This window comes from Carassius carassius, chromosome 38 (genome assembly GCF_963082965.1).
Source record: "Carassius carassius chromosome 38, fCarCar2.1, whole genome shotgun sequence".
Classification (NCBI taxonomy): domain Eukaryota; kingdom Metazoa; phylum Chordata; class Actinopteri; order Cypriniformes; family Cyprinidae; genus Carassius; species Carassius carassius.
Window position 1 is genome coordinate 21042124 of NC_081792.1, and position 26285 is coordinate 21068408.

At 41.8% G+C, this 26285-nt stretch overlaps 1 protein-coding gene across 2 annotated transcripts in view; it reads left to right on the top strand.

The window, feature by feature from the left end:
* LOC132119553 (ephrin type-B receptor 2-like) overlaps positions 1 to 26285 on the top strand; it is a 171926-nt gene that overhangs the window by 118496 nt on the left and 27145 nt on the right. For both annotated transcript variants that reach the window (XM_059529616.1, XM_059529617.1), the window contains exons 4-5: positions 17915 to 18070; positions 20151 to 20486. In XM_059529616.1, the coding sequence (XP_059385599.1) occupies positions 17915 to 18070; positions 20151 to 20486 (492 nt within the window). The remainder of the gene's footprint in view (positions 1 to 17914; positions 18071 to 20150; positions 20487 to 26285) is intronic.

The following is a 26285-nucleotide window of genomic DNA, read 5'->3' on the forward strand; positions in this document are numbered from 1 at the left end:
CCCGGTGGGTGGAATTTTTCCCCATGCGCAATGCTAAAGCTGAGACTGTTGCGTTACTTCTTCGGAAGGAAATTCTAACCCGTTGGGGGGTGCCAGACTTCATTCTGTCGGATAGAGGTACACAATTTGTGTCATCACTGTTCAGAGAACTCTGTCAAAAGTGGAGTATCAAACCTAAATTGACAACATCATACCATCCACAAACAAATATGACCGAGAGGGTTAACCGTACGCTCAAATGCATGATTTCTGCCTATGTGGACAACAATCACAGAAAATGGGACCAATACTTACCGGAACTCCGTTTCGCTATTAATTCAGCTGTCCAGGAAACGATTGGGATGACCCCTGCAGAGCTTCATTTGGGGAGGAAACTGCAAAGTCCCATGGACAAGGTGTTACATGGCAAGAATCTAACTCCAGACTGCACATCTTACGATACAGTCCACCACCTAACTGAGCTTCAGACCAAGGCCATGGAATGCTGTAAAAAAGCACAAAAGAGACAGCTTCGGAATTATAATAAAAGAAGACGAGATGTCACATACAAGGAAAATGATCGTGTGTGGATGAGAACCTTTCCCCAGTCTAGTGCACAACATCACTTCACTGCAAAATTGGCTCAAAAATGGAAAGGCCCTTACCATGTCATAAAACAGGTGGGTCCATTGAACTATCGAATAGCGCTGGAGTCCACTGGCGAAGATGTTCGCATAGTGCATGTGTGCAACCTGAAACCATGCTTTCCCACGGCTGAAGAGCTGGAATGCCAGGAGAAGAAAAGGCTCTGCCAGATATTCAATGAATCTTCTGATGAAGAGGAATTCATTGGATTTTAATTATGATTCACATTTCCACAACCATAGGTTGTCTTCTCCAGGGAGGGAGAGTGTAGCGATATGGAAGAAATCCATATCAGCTTTTCATTTTTTCTGATGGGCGGAAACCAATGAGGAAATTTAGAATAAAAGAGCGCTAGAAACGGAAGTTGGGGCGCGAGTAAAAAACAAAACACACCTGTAGGTTATTATTGGAGTGGGACACACGCTACCTGAAGCTGAAGGTCGTACTATTCTTTGCTGGAATCTCTGTGCATGCGCTGACTGGGTGCGATCGCCAAAGTGACGGAGAAATTGCTCTACTGCGTCTGCATGGTTCGTTCGCCTGCCTGGTGCAACATAATCCAGCCTGGTTCGTTCGCCTGCCTCAGGTACTAGTGGTGATGTCCATCATCTTTTAACCTCACGCCAAGAGTTTCTAAACTCACGCCAAACTCTCGCCAAGTCTCCAAACTCTTTCTCCGGCCCAGGATTTGCGGCCGCTACACAGACTGCTTCACGCAGCCACCACCACTCACACACACATACACGCTCATTGTACACGCACACACCCATACACAAACACTCGTTTGAAGGGTTTTTTTTTGTGTGTTTTTTTTTTTTTTTCTCTTTCATTTCTTTATTTTGGCTGAAAATTGAACACAAACTGAGTTTGAAAAAAAGAACTGTTTGCCTTAAATATTTTGTTATTTGTCATGTGAGGTAAAGAAAAAAAACTCTGTGAAAATTTAACTTTGTGTAGTTTATTTTATTTTATTTCTTTGCAAAAATGTTTTTCTTAAAATATACATATTTTTGACCAAACCCTTCAATTTCTGACTGTGTTTCATTTAAGCCCTATTCTACATTATTGTGGGTATTTGAAGGAATTTATTTTCGTTTTTTGTGTAACGGTGGTTTGAGTTATCTTCGGGGAAATTGAACTTCATTACATATATATATATATTTTTTTTTTTTCTTGACAAGTTTTACTTGTCTGGCGCCCGAACAATTTAAATTTTATTAAGTCAAATTTGATTTGGGGCAGCCACCGTTACAAAGTGAAGGTGCAGTTCAGGAGAGAACTTTTAATTATTTAGCATGTCCCCAAATTAAAGATTTAAACCTTTTTTATGTCAGTTCCATACAAAAAATAGTTTTGTCCATGAATTTGTTTGTATAAGTTTGAATTTTCCAGTCTGAATTTTTTTCCCAGTCCGCCCCTCCTGTAAATTAATGGCAAAGACATGGTTTCATTTACTACACATAGGCCTACTGAAGCTCGCAGTGTTTTCAACCTCTGCTGCCTCAATATAGCAGTACACGAGCACATAAACATAATTTCTAGAACTGCTTTGTGTCACTTAATGTGCTTTTTACTTATTTTGAGAAAACTATCATCATATACAAAGAGATAGCAGTTTAAAAAAAACACCAATGTTTCAGGAGTTTATTACACAGAATACGTCACATGCTTATTAGATAACTGTATTTAAGTTGATGTATATGCTTTTATTTATTATTCTTTAATTTTCACAAATTTAGAAAAGTAATCAAAAAGTACTCAAAAGTAATTAGTTACATTACTTTAATAAAGTAATTGAAAAAGTTACACTACTATTACATTTTAAACAGGGTAACTTGTAATCTGTAACCTATTACATTTCCAAAGTAACCTTCCCAACACTGTTCTCCATGAGTGAGTTTCAGTGGCGCTCGTGTTTGGGCTAATGGGTCAAGTGCTGGTTTCTGGAATGTAAAGGAGAGAACACATTAGATTTCAGTTTCTGGGAGAGTATGTCTCACCCACCATCGAGCCTCATGCGGCTTATCTGGCCACGGGCTGTTGACTCTCAGCTGTGACCAATCAGCCTGTGATGAGTGCGTGCAGGTGTTTCTCGTCCATTTCAGGGCAACGCTGATGTGAGCTCGGGTCGCTCTTCACAATATAGACATATTTATACATATGTTGGTGTGGCCATCCGTTCTGTAGAATAACAGAAAAACAGACAAACCCATACATGGTACAGTAGGTTCTCAATTATGATCTATTCAAATTACAACACACATCTTCTCACTTCAGCCATGTGAAAATATTGGAGGATGATTTCCTTTAGAGCTGGAATATATTTAGCAGTTTTTCCCCTTTTCCTCTCTGGACGCGTTTATTGACTGCAACATGTGGGGACCATGCATTGATCTAAAATGTGAGGCATGTATGTAAGACGAATGCATACATATGCCTGTGCACTTATATGCACATTCCAGCTGTTGCAGGCGCTCCACAGAGCTCTTTTCCCAGGTGTCACACACATTTCCCTCTAATTTCTCTCCATACACTCTTCACCAGTGCTCCTAATTTGTGGCGCTGGCGCCTGCTGGGCAGATTTGGGCTACAGATCCTGTCTGAAGACAGCTCTAACAACTGCAGAGGGGCTGAGATGGACACACACACGGGCATATATCCCCTAATTTCTGATGAGAAGTTTGTGAGCTTGGGTTTATGAGGTTTATATATCCAGACATACAAAGGTTTTTTTTTTTCTTTCAGCTTTTTAAATCTTGAAATTTCCTCAGCTCCTGTGGTCTGATAGCAAAGTATGAATTGGTTACACACTTTACTGAACTACTTTCTTTTCTTGTTTGCCTACTGTTTCATTAATATTTACTATACATAGGGATGGGTATCATTTACACTTTATTGATACTGATACGATACTGCTTACCGAAATGTGAATGTGTCTCACTAGTTGCAGTTGGAGCTAGAACAGCAAGATATAATACAGTGCATTGCTTGAGGTAGATGTTGTGTTTTGTTAGTAGATGTTGTGTTAAATGTTAGTAATGTATTATATCACTTGTGTGGCCTCCTTCGTTCACTGTAACACTACCACATATGTTGCATCTGACACTGGTGTCGCTTAGTTTTGTAACGAGAGCCCACACTTTCGAACCTTTACGCACACACTCACACACACACACACACACACACAGCACATGCGCATGGATATCACACACATGTCGAGCAAATGTCGGCCACATATTTCAGTGAAGGTAAATGACAAGCAGCATCTTCTAATTTGTCGTTAACATTGAAGTAACGCAAGTATCGATAACAGTATCATTTTTCCTGAAACTTATCTGTACTCCGGTATCGACAAAAAATATAAAAAAAAATATATGTCAAAAGACTTTTCATTTTTGGTAGCTAACATAACTTGATTTGTGAAATTCTGCAGCAGTATTTCAGGCAGAATAGATCAGCAATACAATTGGATGTAAAAGAAAACCTTGTTGTGATGGACAGAAGTAGCATTCTTTTTGTCTTTAAGGCTTAGGTCATATAATATTCATGACCAATATTTATTCATAATATTCCACATTTGTTTTTAATCCGCTTTAAATTGAAAAGTCTTTTCAAAGTTTCGTATTGAATGGGCTGTACTTGATTTCGTTCATGTCAAATTAAATATTGTGTCTATTCTGGCCTTACTGTGGCAAGACAGCCTAGCATATGGCACTGCTTAACCTATGTCAAACTCTACCCTTTTTGTGTTACCAGTTACTTTGACTGATGGTGCTGACAGAATCAGAGTTGACTTTGAGAGACCTTGAGAAGATCATTGATGCTCTCCTTTATTCCCTGGACCACAGCCTGGTCCCTCACTAACAGGCTGGGCAAACATGTTTCTGGCATGTTAATTGCATCAGACAAAAAGACCTAGAGAGGGAAATAAAGGTGTAATTTATGCCCGTGTGGTGGGGTGAGGTGAATGCCAGTTGTCTAATTGCTTTCACACAGTCTTGATTGAATTAGCTGGTCAGGCTCGAGCCTTAATTGAATTTCAAGACTTACTGATGCTTTTCCGAACTGAGCTCGTTATCCAACTCTTTCTCACTCACTCTTTAAGGAGATGGTGAATGCTGAACTTTTTTATTACCTTTTAATCTGTAGATCATCCCTAGGCCTGGTAATTACTACCAGTAATTAGTAACTAGTAATAATTTACTTAAATCTTAAAGCAGAATTCAAAAGACCATTCTTGCATGTTCATATTACACATCATTTGTGCATGTTCATATATTAAATATTTTGATCATGTTCTAAGCTACTAGTAAAAGTAGAATCATTTTAGTACTTTTTGTTGTTAGTAGTAATTTCTACTAGTATCCAATTATATTAAGGGCCAAATTACTTTCTGCACACCCATTTATTGTTATTGCATCATTTTGCATATTGTTGAATATCCTCAATCATGAAAAACGTCTCGGTTACGTATGGTAACCCTCGTTCCCTGAAGGAGGGAACGGAGACGCCACGTCGGTGACCGACGAATATGGGATATCGCTTCGATAGACCAATCTACTTCGAGTGTAAACTAAACGAGCCAATGCACATTGGCATGCAATTATTGCATCCAGCTGCCGCTGATCACTGCGTGAGTATAAGAGGGCAGCAGGTGCAATGCATACCAGTTTTTCGCTGAGGAGCCGAGCCGGGGACCCGGCAGCTCAGCGGCGGTACAGCAACCATGGCGACGGGACGTGGCGTCTCCGTTCCCTCCTTCAGGGAACGAGGGTTACCATACGTAACCGAGACGTTCCCTTTCAGTCGGTCACTCTCGACGCCACGTCGGTGACCGACGATTATGGGATCCCTATCAAAGCGCCATGGGTGCTGCCCCTTCCAGTGCCCTGTGCGAGCCGCCTGCGCCCCTATTAGGTGTAGGTCGGGGCTCAGAACAAGTAGCTCCACTCACCATTGTCAAAGCACTACCTCACTGGGTGAGATTGGATAACACTGGGAAAACGTACCCGGTCCGCTTGGAGCCGGGACGCTGCGGAAGCCCCATCCTTCCTGAAGGAGGTCTCGGAGGCAAATACACATTTAGCATCCGTTTAGGAGTATACGGAGAAATTTGAGGTGATTAGAACCCTCTTGGGAAGGCAGAGGTCTGCCGGGGAAACACGGGCTCTAAGGCTATACCGTGGACTATACACATATGAGTACCGCTTAGGTCTCAATATGGAACCCACCCTTCCATGGTTCTCACAGATTCATCATGAAGGTCTGGCGCCGGACGTTCCGCTGCGTCCAGCTGCTTAGGGTGATGGAGGATCTCAACAGGGTCTACAATACGGACACTCTGGAGCGGTTTAAGCAAGCCGACACTAACCGGGGCCTCTCAGTGCCACTACCCGTTTGAGGTGAGAACACAGGAGGATACCGGCTCTACACGAAGGCTATAGAACCTAGCGAACGTGTTAGGGGTCGCCCAGCCCGCAGCTCTACAAATATCTGTCAGCGAGGCGCCACGAGCCAGCGCCCAGGAGGATGCAACACTTCTAGTTGAGTGAGCTTGCAACCTGAACGGGCAGGGCACATCCTGAGCCTGATAAGCCAGGGTTATGGCATCCACAATCCAGTGGGCCATCCTCTGCTTAGAGACGGCACTCCCCTTCTGCTGGCCTCCGTAACAGACAAAGAGCTGGTCTGAGGTCCTGAAGCTTTGTGTCCGGTCTACCTAGCACCTTAATGCTCGGACGGGACAAAGCAAAGCCAGGGCTGGGTCTGCCTCCTCCAGGGGCAGCGCTTGCAGGTTCACCACTTGGTCTTTGAAGGGTGTAGTGGGAACCTTGGGCACGTAGCCAGGCCGGGGCCTCAGGATTACCTGGGAGTCAGCCGGCCCAAACTGTAGGCACGAATCGTCGACCGAAAATGCATGCAGGTCCCCTACCCTCTTGATGGAGGCCAGTGCAAGTAGGAGCAGAGTTTTCAATGAAAGAAACTTTAGCTCAACTGAATGCAAAGGCTCGAAAGGGCCCTGCTGTAGTGATTTAAGCACTAGAGACAGGTCCCAAGAGGGTATACAGGGGGGGCGGGAAGGATTTAACCTCCTGGCCCCTCTAAGGAACCTGACGATGAGGTCATACTTACCCAGAGACTTCCCATTCACGGGGTCATGGTACGCAGCAATAGCGGCAAACTGGACTTTGAGGGTGGAGGGAGACAGCCTTCGCTCCAACCCTTGCTGCAGAAAGGATAGCACGACCGCAATAGGGCATCTTCGGGGGTCTTCTCGACGAGAAGAACACCACTCAACGAACAGGTTCCACTTCAAGGCGTAAGCGTGTCTCGTAGACGGTGCTCTCGCCGAAGTGATGGTGTTCACTACCTCTTGGGGTAGGTCACCTAGAACCTCCGCGTCCCGTCCAGGGACCAGACATGGAGTTTCCAGAGGTCTGGACGCGGGTGCCAGATGGTGCCCCGTCTCTGAGTCAGTAGATCCTTCGTCAGAGGAATTGGCCAAGGAGGGGCTGTCGCAAGGAGCACTAGTTCGGGGAACCAGGTCCACATGGGCCAATATGGCGCTACTAGCAAGACTTGCTCCTTGTCCTCCCGGACTCTGCACAGTGTCTGTGCGAGAAGGCTCACTGGGGGAAACGCCTACTTGCGTAGGTCCCGAGGCCAGCTGTGTGCCAGAGCGTCCGTGCCGGGAGTTCCCTCAGTCAGGGAGTAGAACAACTGGCAGTGAGAGGTCTCTGGAGAAGCAAACAGGTCTACCTGAGCGGCTCCGAACCATCTCCAAATCAGCTGGACAGTCAGGGGATGGAGTCGCCATTCTCCCGGGAGCATTGCTCGAGACAGCTCGTCGGCTGTACGACTGAGCAGGCCTGGAATGTGAACGGCACGAAGTGCCCTCAGAACCTTCTGACTCCAAAGGAGGAGGTGGCGAGCGAGTTGCGACATGCGACGGAAGTGCAGACCACCTTGTCGGTTGATGTACGCAACGGTCGCAGTGTTGTCCGTTTGGACCAGCACATGCTTGCCTCACAAAAGACCTTTGAGACGGTTCAAGACAAGGTGTACTGCTAGCAACTCTAGGCAATTGATGTGCCACTGCAGCTGCGGGCCCGTCCAAACCCCTGAGACTGCATGCCCGTTGTACGTGGCCCCCCAGTCGGTGGTGGAGGCATCCGTGTAAACCACAACATGCCTGGAGATCTGCTCTAGGGGCACCCCTGCCCGGAGAAATGCAAGATCTGACCACGGAGTGAGGGTTTGGCGACCGGCCGGTGTAACTTGGACCCGGTGAGTGCCGCGCTTCCACGCCCACCTCAGGACTCGGCCATAAAGCCAGTGCTGGAGCGGTCTCATATGTAATAGGCTGAGCGGTGTAAGTGCCGCCTCGGCCGCCATATGCCCCAGGAGCCTCTGAAAGAGTTTCAGTGGGACCGCTGTCCTGCTCTTGAACGTATTCAAGCAGGCTAGCACCGACCGCGCACGTTCCTCTGTGAGGCGTGCTGTCTGTTCGACCGAATCCAACTCCATATCGAGAAAAGAGATCCTCCACGGGAGTTTGCTCTTTTCCGAGCTGACCTGAAGGCCCAACAGGCTCAGGTGCCGGAGCACCACATCCCTGTGCTCGCACAACTGATCTCGATACTGTGCTAGTATCAGCCAATCGTCTAAGTAGTCGAGAATGCAAACACCCTGCTCTCTGAGAGGAACGAGAACTGCCTCCGTGACTTTCGTAAAGACACGGGGAAACCGGGACAGCCTGCAGGGCAGGACCTTGTACTGATATGCCAGTCCTTCGAACGCAAACCGCAGAAAAGGTCTGTGGCGCGGAAGGACGGACAAATGAAAGTACACGTCCTTCAGGACGATCGCTGCAAACCAATCTTGGGGACGGACGCACCCGAAAATGCGTTTCTGTGTCAACATTTTGAATGGTAGCCGATCGAGGGCCCGATTCAAAACTCGCAGATCCAAGATCGGTCGTAACCCACCGCCTTTCTTGGGTACAATGAAGAACGGGCTGTAAAACCCCATCCTCATATCGGCTGGAGGGACCGGCTCTATCGCGTCCTTCGCCAGTAGGACTGCGATCCCTTCCCGCAGGACAGGGGCAGGGGCATCGGACGCTTTCACTGTAGTGGAGCGGACACCGCAGAGCTTGGGGGGGAGCCGGGCGATCTGAATCGCATAGCCGAGGCTGATGGTTCGCAGAAGCCAGCGAGACGGGCTGGGTAGCGCTGACCAGGCGCCTAAAAACCGTACAAGCGGGACCAGCGGAACCACAGCCGTACCCGCAGTGGGGCAGCGAGGTGGAACACAGGGACCCAACTCGGGCGGCTTGTGAGCAGGCCGGAGTGTGGTGCGAGTGTGGGGTGCAGGGCTCACCTGGTTCCACGTGTTGGCAGAGGGTGCGTGAGTAGGGCCTTTGTTGACGCTCTCGAACCGCCCGCTGCTGCCATCTGGCGAAGGAGGAGGATGAGTGAGGTCCGGAGCTTGGCCGTCCGCAACTCTCCGTGCCCTCCTGGGACCCAGAGAGGAAGAAAACTGCTCTCCTGTCGAGATTTCCAGATTCTCCGCCTGGCCCTCCTCCAGGGGAGGGAGAGGTGCCTTCACCATCCCCCAGAAAGCAGCTACCTCTCTCCGGGTCACCTGTCCCGGGGCCTCTTGCTCTTCTGCTCACCGCCAAGTTGACGGGGGCCGGGACGGGAGGGGCAGCCTGCCTGCGCCCAGCTCCACGGCACCACTTGGAGGCTGCTACAGATGCGGCGCGTGAGCGGGGGCGGATAGAGGGGGCTGCCCTTGGCGACGAGCAGGCTGGGGCACTGCGGCCAGCGGGCGGGTAGAGGCAGCAGCTGCCCGCCAGGGCAGGATGTGTCGGTTCCCCTCAGTCTGCTTCTGGGCAGCAGAGACTTGCTGGGCCAAGTTCTCGACTGCGTCGCCAAAGAGGCTGGTCTGGGACACAGGGACATTGAGAAACCGGACCTTGTGGTTCGCAGCTCCGAGATGGTCATATTCCCGCAGTGAGAACATGACTCATCCACGAAAGCCACCTCAGCGTGCTCGACGCCCAGACACGTGAGGCAGCGATCGTGACCATCACCCGTTGCCAGGTAACGACCGCACCCAGAAACGCACGGGTGAAACGGCATCCTTACAAGGACGATCTGTCGTCTTTACAAAGACGCACCCGTGAAGCTCTTTTAGAGAAATTTGCTCTTTAGGAAATGCTCTTTTAGTGCTGAGGCGCACAGGGGAATTGGCCGTTTGCAACACGACAGGGGTAATGCAGCCTGAAGTGTGCAATCCACTCGACACAGGAACGACCGCCGCTGAAGCGCCGTCTCGCCAACACACGAAGCTTCCGAGAGCGTGCTGAACTCGTAGTTCACAGCAGACACAGTTGAGCAGAGCGATACTAACGCTCGGCTCCGAAGCGAAAAGCTGGTATGCATTGCACCTGCTGCCCTCTTATACTCACGCAGTGATCAGCGGCAGCTGGATGCAATAATTGCATGCCAATGTGCATTGGCTCGTTTAGTTTACACTCGAAGTAGATTGGTCTATCGAAGCGATATCCCATATTCGTCGGTCACCGACGTGGCGTCGAGAGTGACCGACTGAAAGGGAACTTTGGATTATTATTGCTAGGGATTCAAATTATGGCCAGTATTAAAATTATGGCCAATATGGTAAGTAAACATTATTTTAATGTAATAAGCGATAATGAATAAATAAGTGATACTAAAACTTTACAGTTTTCTCTAAATAAATTAATAATAAAACATTAAAATCAATTGTTTTAAATGCAAGAAGTGAATGTAGGCATCACAACATTAAATGTATGACATGCAAAGGTCATTTACATAGAAAAATAGAGGAAAATAGCATGCACAATTAAATATCTGTGTCACTGATGTTAGATAAATTCTAAATTTGATATACTTTTGCACACATTGCTTTTAATGTCACATTATTTTTTTTTAAATACATTGAGAAGCAGGTTTCTAAGCACCACCAGTTCATTTGAAATGGATTTCAAGGTTTGATTATACTGTTTATAAAGCTGCTCTAAAGCACAGTTAGATGATGTGTAACAAACACACAACCCAACTGTTTCACACACTGCTCTATTTGGTCACAATAGGACTTCCCCCATTCATACACAAAACCCCTCAGACTCTGTCCCATTTTCCTGCTTTCAGCACATTTTTTTGCTGTGCAAGCAAAACTGAACATCCCTTGGTTCTTCACTTTTCTAAGTTTTTTTTATTTTTTTTGCTATGCATCGCTCTTCACATACACACACCTCTGTCCCAGGTCTCTCTTTAATGTAGCTTTACATTAAATGTATTACTTTCGAGCCAGCTATTCACTGGCTGAATGGACAGGCAGCATAAAAAAGGGAGTGGAGTTTTTCTCTTCTACAGTCACCCCATACAAAGAAGATTAATTTTGTTCAGTTGGGAAAAGAAAGGATATCTGACTCTGTGTATGGGTTGGGGTACACAAATGTTCATTGCATATACACAAGTGATCAGGTTATGTGTTTTTTCTAAACAACTGTGTCTTTAGCTGTATTAAACAGTGTGTACACCCAGCAGTGGCTGTAGAGAATCCCGCATAACGCCCAGTTAGCCATGATGTAAATGTTAGCCTGAGAAGCTTCGCCATTGTTTGCACTGCTGGCTCCTGAAGTGTACGCAGCTGGAGGAGCCATATACGCCGATACATGTACACACACATTCCTGCCCTGCTATCAACCAGCCCCAGCACACATGCAGCCAACTTTAGCACCTACGTAAATCATGCTGGATGAAAACGCTCTGGCAATCTTTGAAATCACCAGCGAATTACCTGTAATAAAACATGACTAGCGTTCTGGCACCCGAGCATACATTCACAATGGGATTTTACTCGCATAGCCCACTAAGCCTGACATTATGCCACTGCTACCTTTTCCTCGGTCTGCACATGTTATTAGAGGCAATAAACACAAGTAAGGCAAAGTTTGAAAGAGCACCAGGCTGAAATTCAGCAACTAAGTTCTCGACGGCAGGTCTTGAACCTCTTTGATGTGATCTGGATTAGATTGATAGTTTATGGGGTTTCTTCAACTTTTGAGCCTTATGGACTTTTACAGGGTATCTATGCAGTTTGGAAAACTATGGAATTTGATTTGTGTAATTTCGAGGTCTGGAAAAGTATGGGGGAAAAAGTAAGGGAAAATAATTGCATTTCCAGACTTCTGCCACTATTTAGTTTTCTCTAATAGAAAATTAAGAATTTAGTGAGAATAAATTTATCATATAAGAAGTGTGTTTTCATGGCGGATGTTTGGTGATTTTTCAATGATTGTCAAACATGACACTTTTTCATTATATAAAAAATGCAGGTTATAAGAATTTTGGGTTTCTTCACACAATATTCTTAGCACCATATTAAATAACTTCCTTTGACCCTTGCAAAAAATAAATAAACGTTCATGTGCACACAAGAAACCTTTAAATTTAGGATATAGGACTATTCACATGTGAATAGTGTCTCGAGGGCACAAAAAGTTCCTCTTGTGAAACTTTTTTTTTTTAATGGCTTCTGTGTTGTCAAATATTTACAGATATAAAGCTGAAAATAATACTTAATGAATACTTAATGTAGGTGCCAATAAACCTTGTGGTTAGTGCCTCAGCATATAGTGCAACTGTGCTCATGGCAACCTGTGTTTGATTTCTGCCTGGTGGTCATTCATCTATTCTGCTCTCCTTTCTCCATCCAACACTTTCCTGTCAACTGTCCTCTCACAGTAAAGGCATGAAAAGCCCATAAATGTGTGTATGTACAAGCCACTTTATTAGTTACACCTGTTCAATTGCTTGGTAACACAAATTGGTATTCATCCAATCACATGGCAGCAACTCAATTCATTTTGGCATCTAGATGTGGTGAAGACGACTTACTGAAGTTCAAACCGAGCATCAGAATGGGGAAGAAAGGGGATTTAAGTGACTTTGAACGTGGAATGGTTGTCCAAAAAACTGCTGATCTACTGGGATTTTCATGTACAACCATCTCGAGGGTTTACAGAGAATGGTCCAAAAAAGAGAAAATATCCAGTTAGCAGCAGTTGTGTGGATGAAAATGCCTGGTTGATGTCAGAGGTCAGAGGAGAATATGCAGACTGGTTAGAGATGATAGAAAGGCCAAAGTAACTCAAGCAACTACTCATTACAGCCAAGGTATGCAGAATAACATCTCTGAACACACAACACGTCGAACCCTGCATCAGATGGGCTACAGCTGTAGAAGACCACACTGGATGCTGCTCCTGTCACAGGAAACAGAGGCTACAATTCACACAGGCTCACCAAAATTGTACAACAGAAGATTGGAAAAACGTTTAGTCTCAATTTCTGCTGCGACATTCAGATGGTAGGGTCAGAATTTGAAAGCAAAATGAAAGCATGGATCCATCTTGTCTTGTCTCAACGGTTCAGGCGGGTGGTGGTGTAATGGTGTGGGAGATATTTTCTTTGCACACTTTGGGCACCTTAGTACCCATTGAGCATCGTATAAACGCCATAGCCCACCTGAGTATTGTTGCTGGCCATGTCCATCCCTTTTTGACTACAGTGTACCCATCTTCTGATGGCTACTTCCAGCAGGATAATGCACCATGTCACAAAGTTCACATCATCTCAGACTGTTTTTTTGAACATGACAATGAGTTCACTTTACTCAAACGGCCTCCACGGTCACCAGATCTCAATCCAATAAAGCAGCTTCAGGATGTGATGGAACGGGAGATTCGCATCATGGATGTGCAGCCGACAAATCTGTAGCAACTGCGTGATGCTATCATGTCAATATGGACCAAAATCTCTGAGGACTGTTTACAACACCTTGCTGAGTCTATGCCACGAAGAATTAAGGCAGTTGTATATGTATTTGAAGTAAATATATTGTATACATTTGTGTCATTTCAAATGGTTGTTTTGATTATTGTCTGTGTGTGCAAAAAGAAAGATTAAGCTTTTCACATCAGAGCGCTGAGTGTAAATTTAAATTTACAAATATTAATACTAATATGACAAGCTCTCACATTTAAATGAACAAGCTCTTGAGTTTTGCTGTTGTTTTACCTTCATACTAAATCAGCATATTAGAATGGGTGTCATGTGACAGTGAAGACTGGAGTAATGGCTGCTTTAACTTTATCACAGGAATAAATAACATTTTAAAATAAATTTAAATAAAAAGCAAATACTTTAATTTGTAATAATGTTTCACAATATTACTGTTTTAATTTTGAAAATTAGTATTCCCTCTAGCATCTGGTGGAAATGAAAGGTGGTGGAAATAACATTGTAAATAAAATAAAATAGTTTGGAATTGTGAAATGACAGTGCACAGTTTTGAAGAAACATATATCTGGTCACCAACATAAGTTGCTAAGATGCTGGTGACACCACCAGCCTTCTTCTCTAGCTTAACTATCAAGACTATCTTTGTCAACCAGCTTAAAGAACATGCTGGTCAGCTTGGACCGGCTGTTTTAAATCAATGCTGGAAATAAGCAAATTTTTTAAGCAAGAGAAGTATTTTGAAATGACTTCATCACTTCCATCAAATATAGACCAAAGGGTCTGGCATGTCTCAAAAGTGTCCTTATTTGTTATTTTCTTTACAAACATTTCAAATTTGAAAAAAAAAAAAATATATATAATAATAATAATAATAACATAAATATATATATACAGTACAGACCAAAAAAAAGTTTGGACACACAGTGTGACTCTACAATTTTCATAGTCATGAAAATAAAGAAAACTCTTTGAATGAGAAGGTGTGTCCACACTTTTGGTCTGTACTGTACTGTATATATATATATATATATATATATATAAATCCATGCCAAGCTTGCAAGAGAAACATTGTGATCAAACAACATGATATTTTCTAATCTGGATGTGAGCTGTATCAAAGTACTGATGTGCTCTTTAATCAGGCGTTCTATCATCCCTGGGGCTACAGAGACTTTTTCTCTTCATCCTCAAATTGCATTCCTCCATACAGGGTAGGTCTGCAAGCTAAGCTGTATGCTTCAACAGCCCTATTCAGCACAGTTCCCATGATTTCAGCACAGCTGATTATATCCATTGGTTGGATGGAACCATCTGGAAGATAGTATGGAGACATGCAAGGTCATGCCCAGACAGCAAGTGGTGGAGTCAGGCACAGATTCTCAATTCCTTCATCAGTGTGGCATAAGCTAGCTCCCTCTAGGATGCTGGCAGAGTTTGTAGAGGGAGGCTCGAACCCATCTCAGTGTTTTTTTTGTTGTTTTTTTTAGGGAAGGTGTGCAATTTTCCTTTCAGCATTAGTTAGAGTATGTCAACCTACAATATTAGGTGTTAAGACAACTGCTAATAGGTCAATGATGAAAAATTAAAATCGTGTCACAGCACATGATATTGTGCAACCTGAATTACCCATCTCATAAAAGGTCATATTATCTGACATTTTGTGATATGTATTGACCTTTGCACATACAGTATTAGGGTCTGCAGGGGTCCTCTTTATGATATTCTGTATTTTGCTTTTTTCTGCAAGTTGGTTGCACCACATGACTTTTTTTTTTTTTTTTTTTGTTAACTGAAGTTTTATATAGATAGATTTTTGAGGGTTTAAATGATAAAAGTTTTATTTTCATAAAGTATATTTTTATATCAAGGCAGTATAACCCTGCCATTTTTTACCTTATGCCCACCAGAAATATAATAAAATGAATTTGAATTCAAGTATTCAAGTCATTGTTATGTATTAATTGAATTTTTATTGTATATTGAATAAATTAATAGGACAAAGGCTATTTTTTATTACCTTTCTATCCAAGTTTCATCCTAAATCGTGAAGCTTTACAGTTGTGCTTGTCTCTGTGAATCCAATGACACGTTCTCTGAACACACAAGCCTCATATTTCACTTTACACATGGCTAGTTTTGCCATAAATCATTTGAAAAGAAAAACATGCCAAATCTAATATTAAACTGAGGTGCTCTATCGTTTTCATGTTGAGCATTTTTTCCACCAGTCCATTTCTAAATATTTATTATATTCTTGTTCACTTGGGATTCTGGGATATTTAACCATGATTTTGCATTTTGTGTGTGTGTGTTGGGAAACTGGGCTGTTGGTTTCCTGATGGAGGCTTATAGAGACCTGACAGCTGGATGTGGGAAAGACTAAGTTTGCTTAGACTCTTAAGAGGGAGAAAGCGTGTGGGTGTTTTGGAATAAGAAAAAGAGTGTGGATGTGTTGAGTGCTAAGAGGGAATGTAAAAACGTGTATTTTTGTGTCCATGTATGGAAGTCTAAAGTGTTCCTGGATGATGAGCCGGTCCTATGGTTTGCCAGGGTGTTGAAATGGGATCAAGAAAGACGGTCTGGGGTGAGCAGGTGAGGGGAAATGGGGAATAGCGCCCTTTCTGTCTGAAACATTTCACTGAAATAACAGACACCCTTTAATGACCACTGTGCACTAGTTAACCTCTGGTCCCTATAATTGAGCTGCAAGAATGTGATCTCACCGCCTCAGTGGATGTACAGTCTGGTTTATTTTTGCGTGTTTAAGAGCACAGCTGAACCCTGACTGGAGTTGATTTCTCCAAATAAACCAGTCGATAGACATTTTCCTTGGCCGGTCCGCTGCGCAAATCCTTGCTATGATTGCCAGCTTAAACTATGGAGGCCGAGCGTATGCACTTTATTGTTTTTTAGCTCCCCTAAAACGGTTCAGATATTGAAGGTGTGTTGAAATCGTTTGCCGTGGAAGCAAGGTCGCCCATTATGAACGGGGTGACAGGGTTTTTCAAACTTGGCAAACCTAGACGGCCTTCCCTTCCAGAAGTGTGTTGATGTGTTACGTTTCTGGCTCTGGTTTCTCTTCTGCTCAGGGTTGGGTTAGTGTAGAGGGACGTATTCCATGGCAATGTACTGATCATCCTGGTCAAGTGCTTGTTCCTCTCATTGGGAAGTGTTTTATTTGTTTGGTATGGATAAGAAAACTCTCCTGGTCTGAAAGGCCTCCAGGGAGTTCTGGCATGTGCACATGAAAATACACCCCTGCTCTCTGGTAAACCAACTGCAATTAAAACAGCAAACATAAAAATAGTCGACATGAAATTAAAAATGACCCTGTTTATCTTCTTAATGCACAATCCTGGTCTTAAAGGGATAGTTCACCTGAATATTAAAACTCTGCTGCTTTGGCATTCCAAACTCTCTTCTGCTGAACATAAAACACATAATTTAGGTAAAATCAACTTGGGTGAATTCAATACAAGGACAAAGTGACTTCTTTAATGCCTAGATAACATAATAGAGGTTAAAAGCAGCAATAGCAGAAAATAATGGTAGATTTGAAAATAAAAATTACCATTATGTTGAAATGCTCTCAAGGGTGAACATGACCTCGACAGCTCAAAGTGTGTGCATTCCACCTCAAACTTGCAATCAGTTCTAGCTTCATTTTGGCTTTGGAGGTTACTTTTCACAATTCAGTCAATTCCCTATAGATGAAATCAAGTCCTGCCCTTTCACTCAAAATGTATGGTTGTAAATGCCATTTCATTTTGATTATAAGACTTCCTTAACAGTTAGATGTGGGTTCTGGGAAAATAGTCAGACATTGTGTGTGTTACCTGGATGGAACTCTTTTACACATCTGTTCCAGCCAGAACAGATTAAAAAACAGTGCTTGACACTCTACATGTGCATTGAATTCTGGAAGGGATTCCAGAACCAACCAAAATGTAGGGTGTCACAGGTGAAAAATACAAGATTCAGCAAAAAGAAAGAAGAAAGGATGAGTTACGGTCAATAAGACATGAAACATACACTCATCTGAGGTTTTGTACTTGTGTAGAATGTTTCTGGCCTTTTACTCCATTTATTCTCCCTTTTTACCACCTCTTGCTGTCTGTATAATATTCCTATTAATTATAAAAGCCAGGACATCAATGAACAGATGACAAGTGGAATGCTCTCAGCATGTCATGCAAGAGCACAGGGTTTAAATAATTCAGCCCTATATACTGAACATGCTATGTTTAACTGACTATAGTGCTTCTTTTTATATGTGAGAAATGCTTTTAAGTGTGTTTCAACTTGACTGCAGTGGCCCATGACTTCCTTCTTGTTCTCTGGCTCTTGCAATCATGTAATATTGAAAAGTTCTTTATCTTTTCTTCATCTTCTCTTCACTTCCTTTCTCATCACTTTTGCTATCTTTGTTTCAGCATGCCCTTCAGGTTTCTTCAAGACAGCACAAGGTGACGAGAAATGCCTGCAGTGTCCAATCAACAGCCGCACAACCAACAACGGAGCCACCAACTGCGTCTGCAGAAATGGATATTACCGCACAGACTCGGACCCCTTAGAGATGCCCTGTACAAGTGCGTCTTCTCTGCTTTGTCTCAATCTGAAAGTAAAACATACATTTGAACCATATTTTCCAAACTCTCAATGTGACTCATGCCTGTAATTTAATCAATACTTGTAATCAGTATAATAGAAATAGTATAATAATTGTATTGGTGTGAAAATGAAATGGGAAAAAAATTCATTTTAAAAAGTATTTTTAATCTTTGAGTAAATATCTTGCACAACATTATTTTTTATTAATAGATTAATAAGATTAAATCCTAAATAAATGTACACTAAATAGAAAAAATAATTTGTAGAAACGAGATGCAAACATGCTGATGGACTGCAGCATTTAACTAAATATTTTTTAAATATATTTTATAAAAAAAAAATAAAAATAAAAAAATCTTTTTGCACATGATTGCACTGAAAAATCCATATAAACTGATTCCCAAAACTGGGCAATACATACATATGCTACATATGAGAAAAAGTTTCGAAAGTTTGATTATTGCCTAACCCCTCTGGCTCACTTTCATTGTCATTATCCTAACAGCATAGCCAACAGCACACCTCTTTTTCCACCACATGTAAACAGCAGCCTTTTCTGTTTATTCTGACTGATTTAAGATCAGGCAGAGAAAAAACAGACCTGTGGCCTTATTACTGAAACAGATGAGACCATGAAGATGAAGAGAGAGTGGCAGACAGCTCCCTTATGCTGTTGTGAGTGGCATGTTTTTGTCTCTCCCTGAAAGAGGCAAGGTGGGGGCAGAGAAGAAGGAGAAAGAAAGGGAAGAACGAGACCGCTTCTTTACAAAAGCCATTTGCAAAAGCCTGGCCCTGGGAGAAGAGCAGCTGTTGTGAATAAGAGATCAGCATCGTGTCGCAGAGCTGAAGCTCAGTGGGCCTTGGTTTGATTAAAACAATGTTTGAGGAAACAGCAGCCTTTACCGCCCACCAACCTGGGAATGGGATGTTTTGAGTTGTGCGTGCGACAAAGCTGTAGTTTTAAGACAGAGATGCCTCCTAATGGCTCAAAACTGTAAAAAAAAAAAAAAAATCAATTGGGGCCTTCTATTTTGGGGTAGCTTTTTCAAAAGGGCAAAAAGCAGTGGGTTGTTTCTTGATTACCTCACATGCTCCGAGAGAAACACCCAGAGTAATTGGGAGCACATGCCGGCTGAAGATAAACACAGCGTTATTGTTAGTTTTAGTTGGGCTGTCAGTCTGAAGAAGATCTTGGAGGTGCATTTGTTTGGGATGCTCTTACTCTCTTTCCAACATACTGTGCGTGTGCATGAGCGAACACAAATGATGTTTACAAACAGGAACAGAGCAGAAACAATTTGACTAGACCCAAATAAGCCTATGATTTGTGCATTGTTATTGTAATTTCAATTAGTCTGATGGCAATGCATGAGAAAATACACATTGAAATGCACACAATAAACATTTTTTATTGTATTATTCAGTCCCTTCCAAAGATGAAAACCAAAGTCGACAGAGCCATGGCTTAGTGGTTAGCAAACGTTGGGTTTGGGTTGTGTTGGGGGTTCAAATCTAACTGATATTTCCTAATAATTTTCTTGCCTTCATTTATTTATCACTTTAATTTCCCTTTAATAAAGGTTTGATTTTATATTTATTTTGAAAAGCAGTATCTCAAGTCTGAAATAATTTTTCATTTGAACGACAAAAAATACATAAGAAACAAAACTAAGAAAAAAAATTCTAAATAATTATAAAAAAATAAATAAATACAATATATATACATATATATATATATATATATATATATATATGTGTATATATATATATATATATATATATATATATATATATATATATATATATATATATATATATTAATAAATGTATCATATTTTTATAATATTTTTCCCTTTTAAACATTAATATAGATGTAAAATCTTTGAATTATTTACCGATGGAAACAATTTTTTCTTTCAGACTAACTTTTTCTTAGTTTTAAGTAAAAAAAAAAAAAAAAAAAAAAAAAAAAAAAAAAAATATATATATATATATATAAAATATATATCTATTATGAAGATTATTAATTTGTACTGTACATCTTGTTTGTTTCTCTAGCTGTGCCGTCGGCTCCTCAAAACGTCATCTCCAGTGTGAACGAGACGTCACTAGTGCTGGAGTGGAATCCTCCGCGGGAGACTGGCGGTCGTGATGACGTGGTCTACAACATCATCTGCAAGAGCTGTGGAGGTGGCAGAGGGGGCTGCACGCGTTGTGGGGACAACGTGCAGTTTGTTCCACGGCAGCTGGGACTCACCGAGACCCGGGTCTTCATAAGTGACCTGCTGGCCCACACACAGTACACCTTTGAAGTCCAGGCTGTCAATGGAGTATCGGACCAGAGCCCTTATTCACCCCAATATGCATCAGTGAACATCATTACTAACCAAGCTGGTAAGTCCACACCATCAGTTTTTTATTTATTTTACATCCTGATTATACTCTTTGGCTCGCATACCACCACGTCACCATGGGATTAGACATAATTTCCAAAAACTGAACGTGATGCACGTTGAATCAAACCCAAACCATAGTGGAACAGCTTCTTGCTACTGATTAAAACCTTTTTTCTCCCTCCTGAATCAGGAGCCATGGCTGGGAGTCATCGTACAATCAGACACTGCCATTGCAAAGGCAACAGAAATTCCCTTTTTTTCACTCATGCCATTGTGGTTTAGATTACTGTGTTCCAATTATTTCAGAGGGGCTGCATCATTGATTTGTACTTTTAAGTATCTCTATGAAATGTGCGGTTGATCGTGCCAGATCAGAACTGGGAGCTCTTATGGGCTTGAACAGAGACAGCTATTATTTTATGTTCCTCATCCCTGCTGGCTACAGACAGATCAAACCCATCCCTGCTTTAGCCTAGTAAAGCTCTTTTTTCTAGCATTTGACAGTATTTTAATTGGTTGTGACACATCGCTAACTTCAAAATTCAGCAATTTTCCAACATTTGCATCACTCAGGGGAGGTTTTAAACAATCTGTTGTGCAGAAAGCATGCTGGAAGAGATGTGTTTACAACTGACGAGACTCTTGACCCGAAGCATGAGTAAGCATGAGGATTTAGTAGATCTACATATGTTGTGTTATCATCGTCACACATATCTTGTATAACCAACTAGTGCACATGCACACATGACCTGCTAAGTTCACTCGCATTCATTCAGTCAGCTGCAGAATTACAAATAACACAGAAATGTGAATGTAGAGACAGTGTGCTAAATACTGTTACTGAAACTTAGAAAACATACTTGTGCGCAGCAGGTCTCAGACGTGAAGGGCGGATTCAGACTCACTCTCATAAACTGACAGGGGGATCCTGTTAAGACTTCAACTTTTTACATTAAGTCTCTCAACAGTTACAGTAAGTGCACTTGAGACATTTAGGGGACTTGTGAACGTATGTGAAACTGCCATGAGAGCTGAATGATGAGGCTTTCAATGTTTCTTTAAACAAGAAACGACTGATCGGCTGAAAACAGAAGGATTTTTAGATTTGCTTCAACTGAGTCAACTGAATGGCATCTTTGAAACGAAAGCCAACTTTTTTTCCCCCAAGCTTTATGTGTCCACATATTCTTCTTAGAGTACCGCCTAGAATTTGTGCCATTTTCCCCAAACCTTACATTTACGTTACATTACTGCTCATAAAAGCACACTGGGACTACAATTAAAAGTTAAAAGTCTTTGTTAAATATTTCAGTATTTGTAATTACATTTTTCATTTTATTCAACCCCATTATTTTTTAAAAGGGGTAATTTCAGTCATTTTTGTGTATAAATTCCAAAAAATTAAACACACAATGTGAGGTACACATAATGTACTCATAATACAAAGGTTTTTTTTTTTTTTCCTCTCATTGGTTGCAAAATGGGTACCAGCCCTGGGTGGTGTACTTCGGTGCTTACATACTGGGCGGACCAGATTTCTGATCTTTTATTATACATTTTTATTATTTATTATATTTTCACCTTTTTTAGTCCATTTATAGTTTTTTTTTTCATCAAAAACATCTGGTTAGCATGTTAATTCTCCCCCTTCTCTTTGATCTTAGAATTAAACATGCAGATTTTGATAGTCTAAGTGAGGATATCATAGTTAGTTATTGATCTTCTGCATGAAACTGTGATGTAAACTGAAATCATAGCTATAGACAGAAGTATATGTAAGAATCAATAGAAAATGTAAATAAATACAGTATAAATATAAAGTTAAAGGAACAAGTAAAATATTTTATACAGTGTGCAGAAAGTTAGGTTTAAGATTAAATTTTTAAATGATTGTGATGATGATCATGACTATTGTTGTTGTCGTTTGCTTAACTATAAGTGGTACATCAAGGCGGGCCATGTTGCTGAATGTATGGGTTTATATGTAAATGTGAACTTTCATGCATTAATGTGCATTTGAAATGTTAGCTGTAAGTTAATTAAATTGTTTGTAAATATCAGGAATTAATAAAAAATAATGTTAAATAGTTAAGCTGTGATAATGTTTCAGTGAATGGACTGACTCGACCACTATATTTGACATTTTAGACTTGGTCTTCTTAGAATACTTAATTTTATTTCAAAAGAGCAAGGAATATCCAATTTTCCACGATATGGCTCCTTTAATACCTTTTACATAATGAATTACTATTGCTTTTCTATAATTTTTATAGAAAGATTGTTTCCATATGTTTTCATTTGATAGTGCCCTGCTCTAACCCATGCTTTCTTCGTTCTGGGGTCCCTCCCTGCTGTTGGGACGTTCTTCCCCCACTCCGCCTGTCACTTTGGATTAGCAGACCAGGACCTCCATCAGGGGGAGCTGTGAAAGTACTCACTCCAGCTCGCTGGGACAGGGCACTAGGACTGAGGCGCCCGGGTCAGGCTGTCCGGGCCTTTAATTTCATCTGGATTGGAGGGCTTTGGGGATACATAAACATCTTGTCACCCCTCATTAGCAAAGGTGGCTTAGAGCTTCCCCCTTCTCATTTTGTACACGCAGTAGTTAGTGTGCACATTTTTGTCCGTGTCCATTTGCAAGCATTAATTAAGCAAGTTTTGAAGCCTAGCTTCTGAACAGGAGAGGTATGTTCTGCAAGAGAAGCAAACAAATAAGAAAATAAGAAGTGATTGGCGTTAAAAGTATTTGTTTTCTTATGTGAGTGGCCCCCTTTTAGATCTTAGACTGGATGATGGGATTTGCAGTAGACAGGTGAATTGAAATTCCTATTTTCGGTTCGATCAGGATTCTCTCTCTGTTCTCAGGCATTGTTTTCAGCAGGTTCAGGAAGGCTTTTTCACACTGTCCATCACGATCTCACACACAATACAGTTGAAGCTCAACTCAAATGGCCAAAAGGACAGCAGACAAAAGGGGGCAAAACTCAAGATGGTTTGTATGCTGTATGGTCGCGAGTTATATTTATGTGTGATACATTATGGGCTTAAACTGTCCTCGTGCACACTTTTTAAGGGATGAACAATCCATAAACACTGCTATTATGGAGTGAGTGTTATGATCTCGGCCTTGGAGAGTTCTTTTCCAGATCTTGATAAATTATGACTGGACTGCCCACTAAGTATCAGGTTGGTGTTGTTCTGTGCATTGACCCAGAATGTAGTAGTGAGCAAAGCTGCAAAAACTTCCTTGGTTCCTTGGTTCACCTCCTTCTGCCATTTTTCCTTGCAGAGGAATTTGTTTTTGTCAGTTTTTTTTTTTTTTTTAATCTGCCAACCTCTCATTTTAAGGGTTTTGAATCACTTGGTTTGATAATTTGTTGTAATACAGTGATGTGCATACATTAAGTGTCCTTGTACATAATAGTGTGATGATAATCAACAGCAAAGGCAATCTGGATCAGTGTCCCTTAGAGGGCTAAACAAAAACTGCATGCTTTGCCTTTATTGGTTTAGTTATTTGTCACCAGAAGGCTTCACAAAGCCGTATTGAAGAAAGCCACAATGTTTTATTGAGCCAATTTTACAGAGGCAAACTGGAATGAAGGCCTTGAGCTCTGGGCAGCTATAGTAATAGTGCGCGTCTGTGTCAGGCAGCTGGAGACACAAAGATAGTTTCTATCTTTCCCTTCTACTTGGCTTTCCTCCCTTGTCCATTGCAGTTCTGCATCAACAGGGCATGTAAGGTTAATCAGTCATCAAGTGAACCCAAACTGACTCCACACACACATTTGAGACTGGCATTTATCAGGGCAAGGATAGAAAACATCCGCCCAGATGTCGCTTTCTTCTGAAAGTTTTATCCGAGCAGTGTGTGACAGATCACCTGCGATTTGTGATTTGCCTGCAGTCGGAAAGTACTTAAGAAGTGCCACTCAAGGGGTCATTTAAAGAGCCACATGGCTCAGTCAGTTTCACTTTATACATATTTCTGTTCTTCCCCATGCAGAGATGGATCAATGGAAATTAAATATCAACAATTCTGTCAACGATATTTACTAAGAACCATTACTAGCTTATTAGCGTTACTTCATTTGCCATGTCCTGAATTCAGTGCCTCACTGTATTTGCAACTGAGATAAATACAAAAAATTGTTTAATGAAGTTTAATGAATGTTTTACGAACTGTTTTAAATGTTTATGTAAAATTTACAGTATGTGGTACATTTCTCTTATAACAGCATTCGATGGAAATAATATATATATATATATATATATATATATATACAGATGGTCATATTTTTGCTTAGCATGTTTCCAGTCTAACGCTGTTTGTGTGTAACAGTTGTTGTCTATCACGGCAAACTCCTGGCAACTTTAGCTCCCAGGCAGCAGCTTTCTGCGTCAGAGTCTGGCACACCAAGTTAAACGACCAACCCATATGCCATTCCCGTCTGCCAGCTCACTCCGTTACTCTATTGCGTAATTCAGCATTATACACCCCAGATACAGTTTGTTTATCCATTTCATTAGCCAAAGGTTAGGAGTACCACATGTGTCAGCCTTTGCTTAATACCTGAGTAAATTAATTGGTTCCTTATCAGATGGGGGAATCATTGTATGACTGAATTACATTATGAAGAGATGGGTCTGGTAATCTGGCTCGGGCGCTGTCGGTTGCTGGTGGAAGATTTATGACTTAATTATCTGCAGAATTGCTTTAGCGAACTCCCGTCGGGCCACCAGAGACAGTGATGCCACTGGCAGCCTCCGGAGAAAGTGGCAATAGTGCGCTAGATGATTGTATTGCCATGTACAGTAATTGAGAAGGTCACTCTTGTACTTTACTTTCTTGAACTTAATGCCGAGAAAGACGTCTATTTTAATATTCAGTTTGTGAGTACTTTGGTAAGACATTCAGATGGATGTAGATTGCCACCTGTAATGCTGAAGAGCTAGCCTGTGCTTTTTATTTTTCAAGACATTGATCTTTCCCCGAGAAGGCTGCCCTTTTCATGCCATGCATCACAAATATAAAGCGGGTGGCCGATGTGGGAGCACTGTGACAGAAGGTGGCAGAGAGGGCACATATGGAAGGTGCCAGGTGGGGTCAGGGGGCAGCTGGTCAGGAGACTACATCAGACACCTGGAGCACTGGCAAAGTCCAGTATCACAGCTCCCGTCCCGTCACATGCTGTTGCATACTAATCACATCAGGTGTCACTGGAAGAAAGCAAGGGCTGTTTCATTTGCATTAGCCAGGGAAAAAGGCCTTCTTAAGTATGCAGGGCAGGCTGCTGGAGCTGTTGACTATGCAGTGACCAGTGCATAAAATATCCATTTCATTATGCATGTGTACCGGAAAAATGATAATATAAGTGCAATGTTGTAAATTTGAAAGCTTGGAAATTGCTTAATGCTTTGATGCTTAAAAACATTTTGTGTATGCATCAAAATAAAAAATAACATGGATTCTGTGCTTAAATCACTTTCATTTAATCACGGCCAATAATGTTCACAAAGAACAGTGTATTTTGCTGTAATCATTCTGGTTTAACAAAGTACCGCAGTGACAAAGCTTAATTAGACATATTGATTTATTGCTGGAAGTGGAGTATTTATTCATGATGTTCTGAAATGTTTAAAAAGGCAGATAAGAATAAACAAATATCTAGTGTAATTTCTAGTGTAACCGCTGTTTGATATGACCCTGAAAATCACTGAGGCTTTAAAATATACAACAAACAACCTTTCGCGGATCTACGGTTACTTTTCTTTTTAGGAGTACAGCACTCTTTCT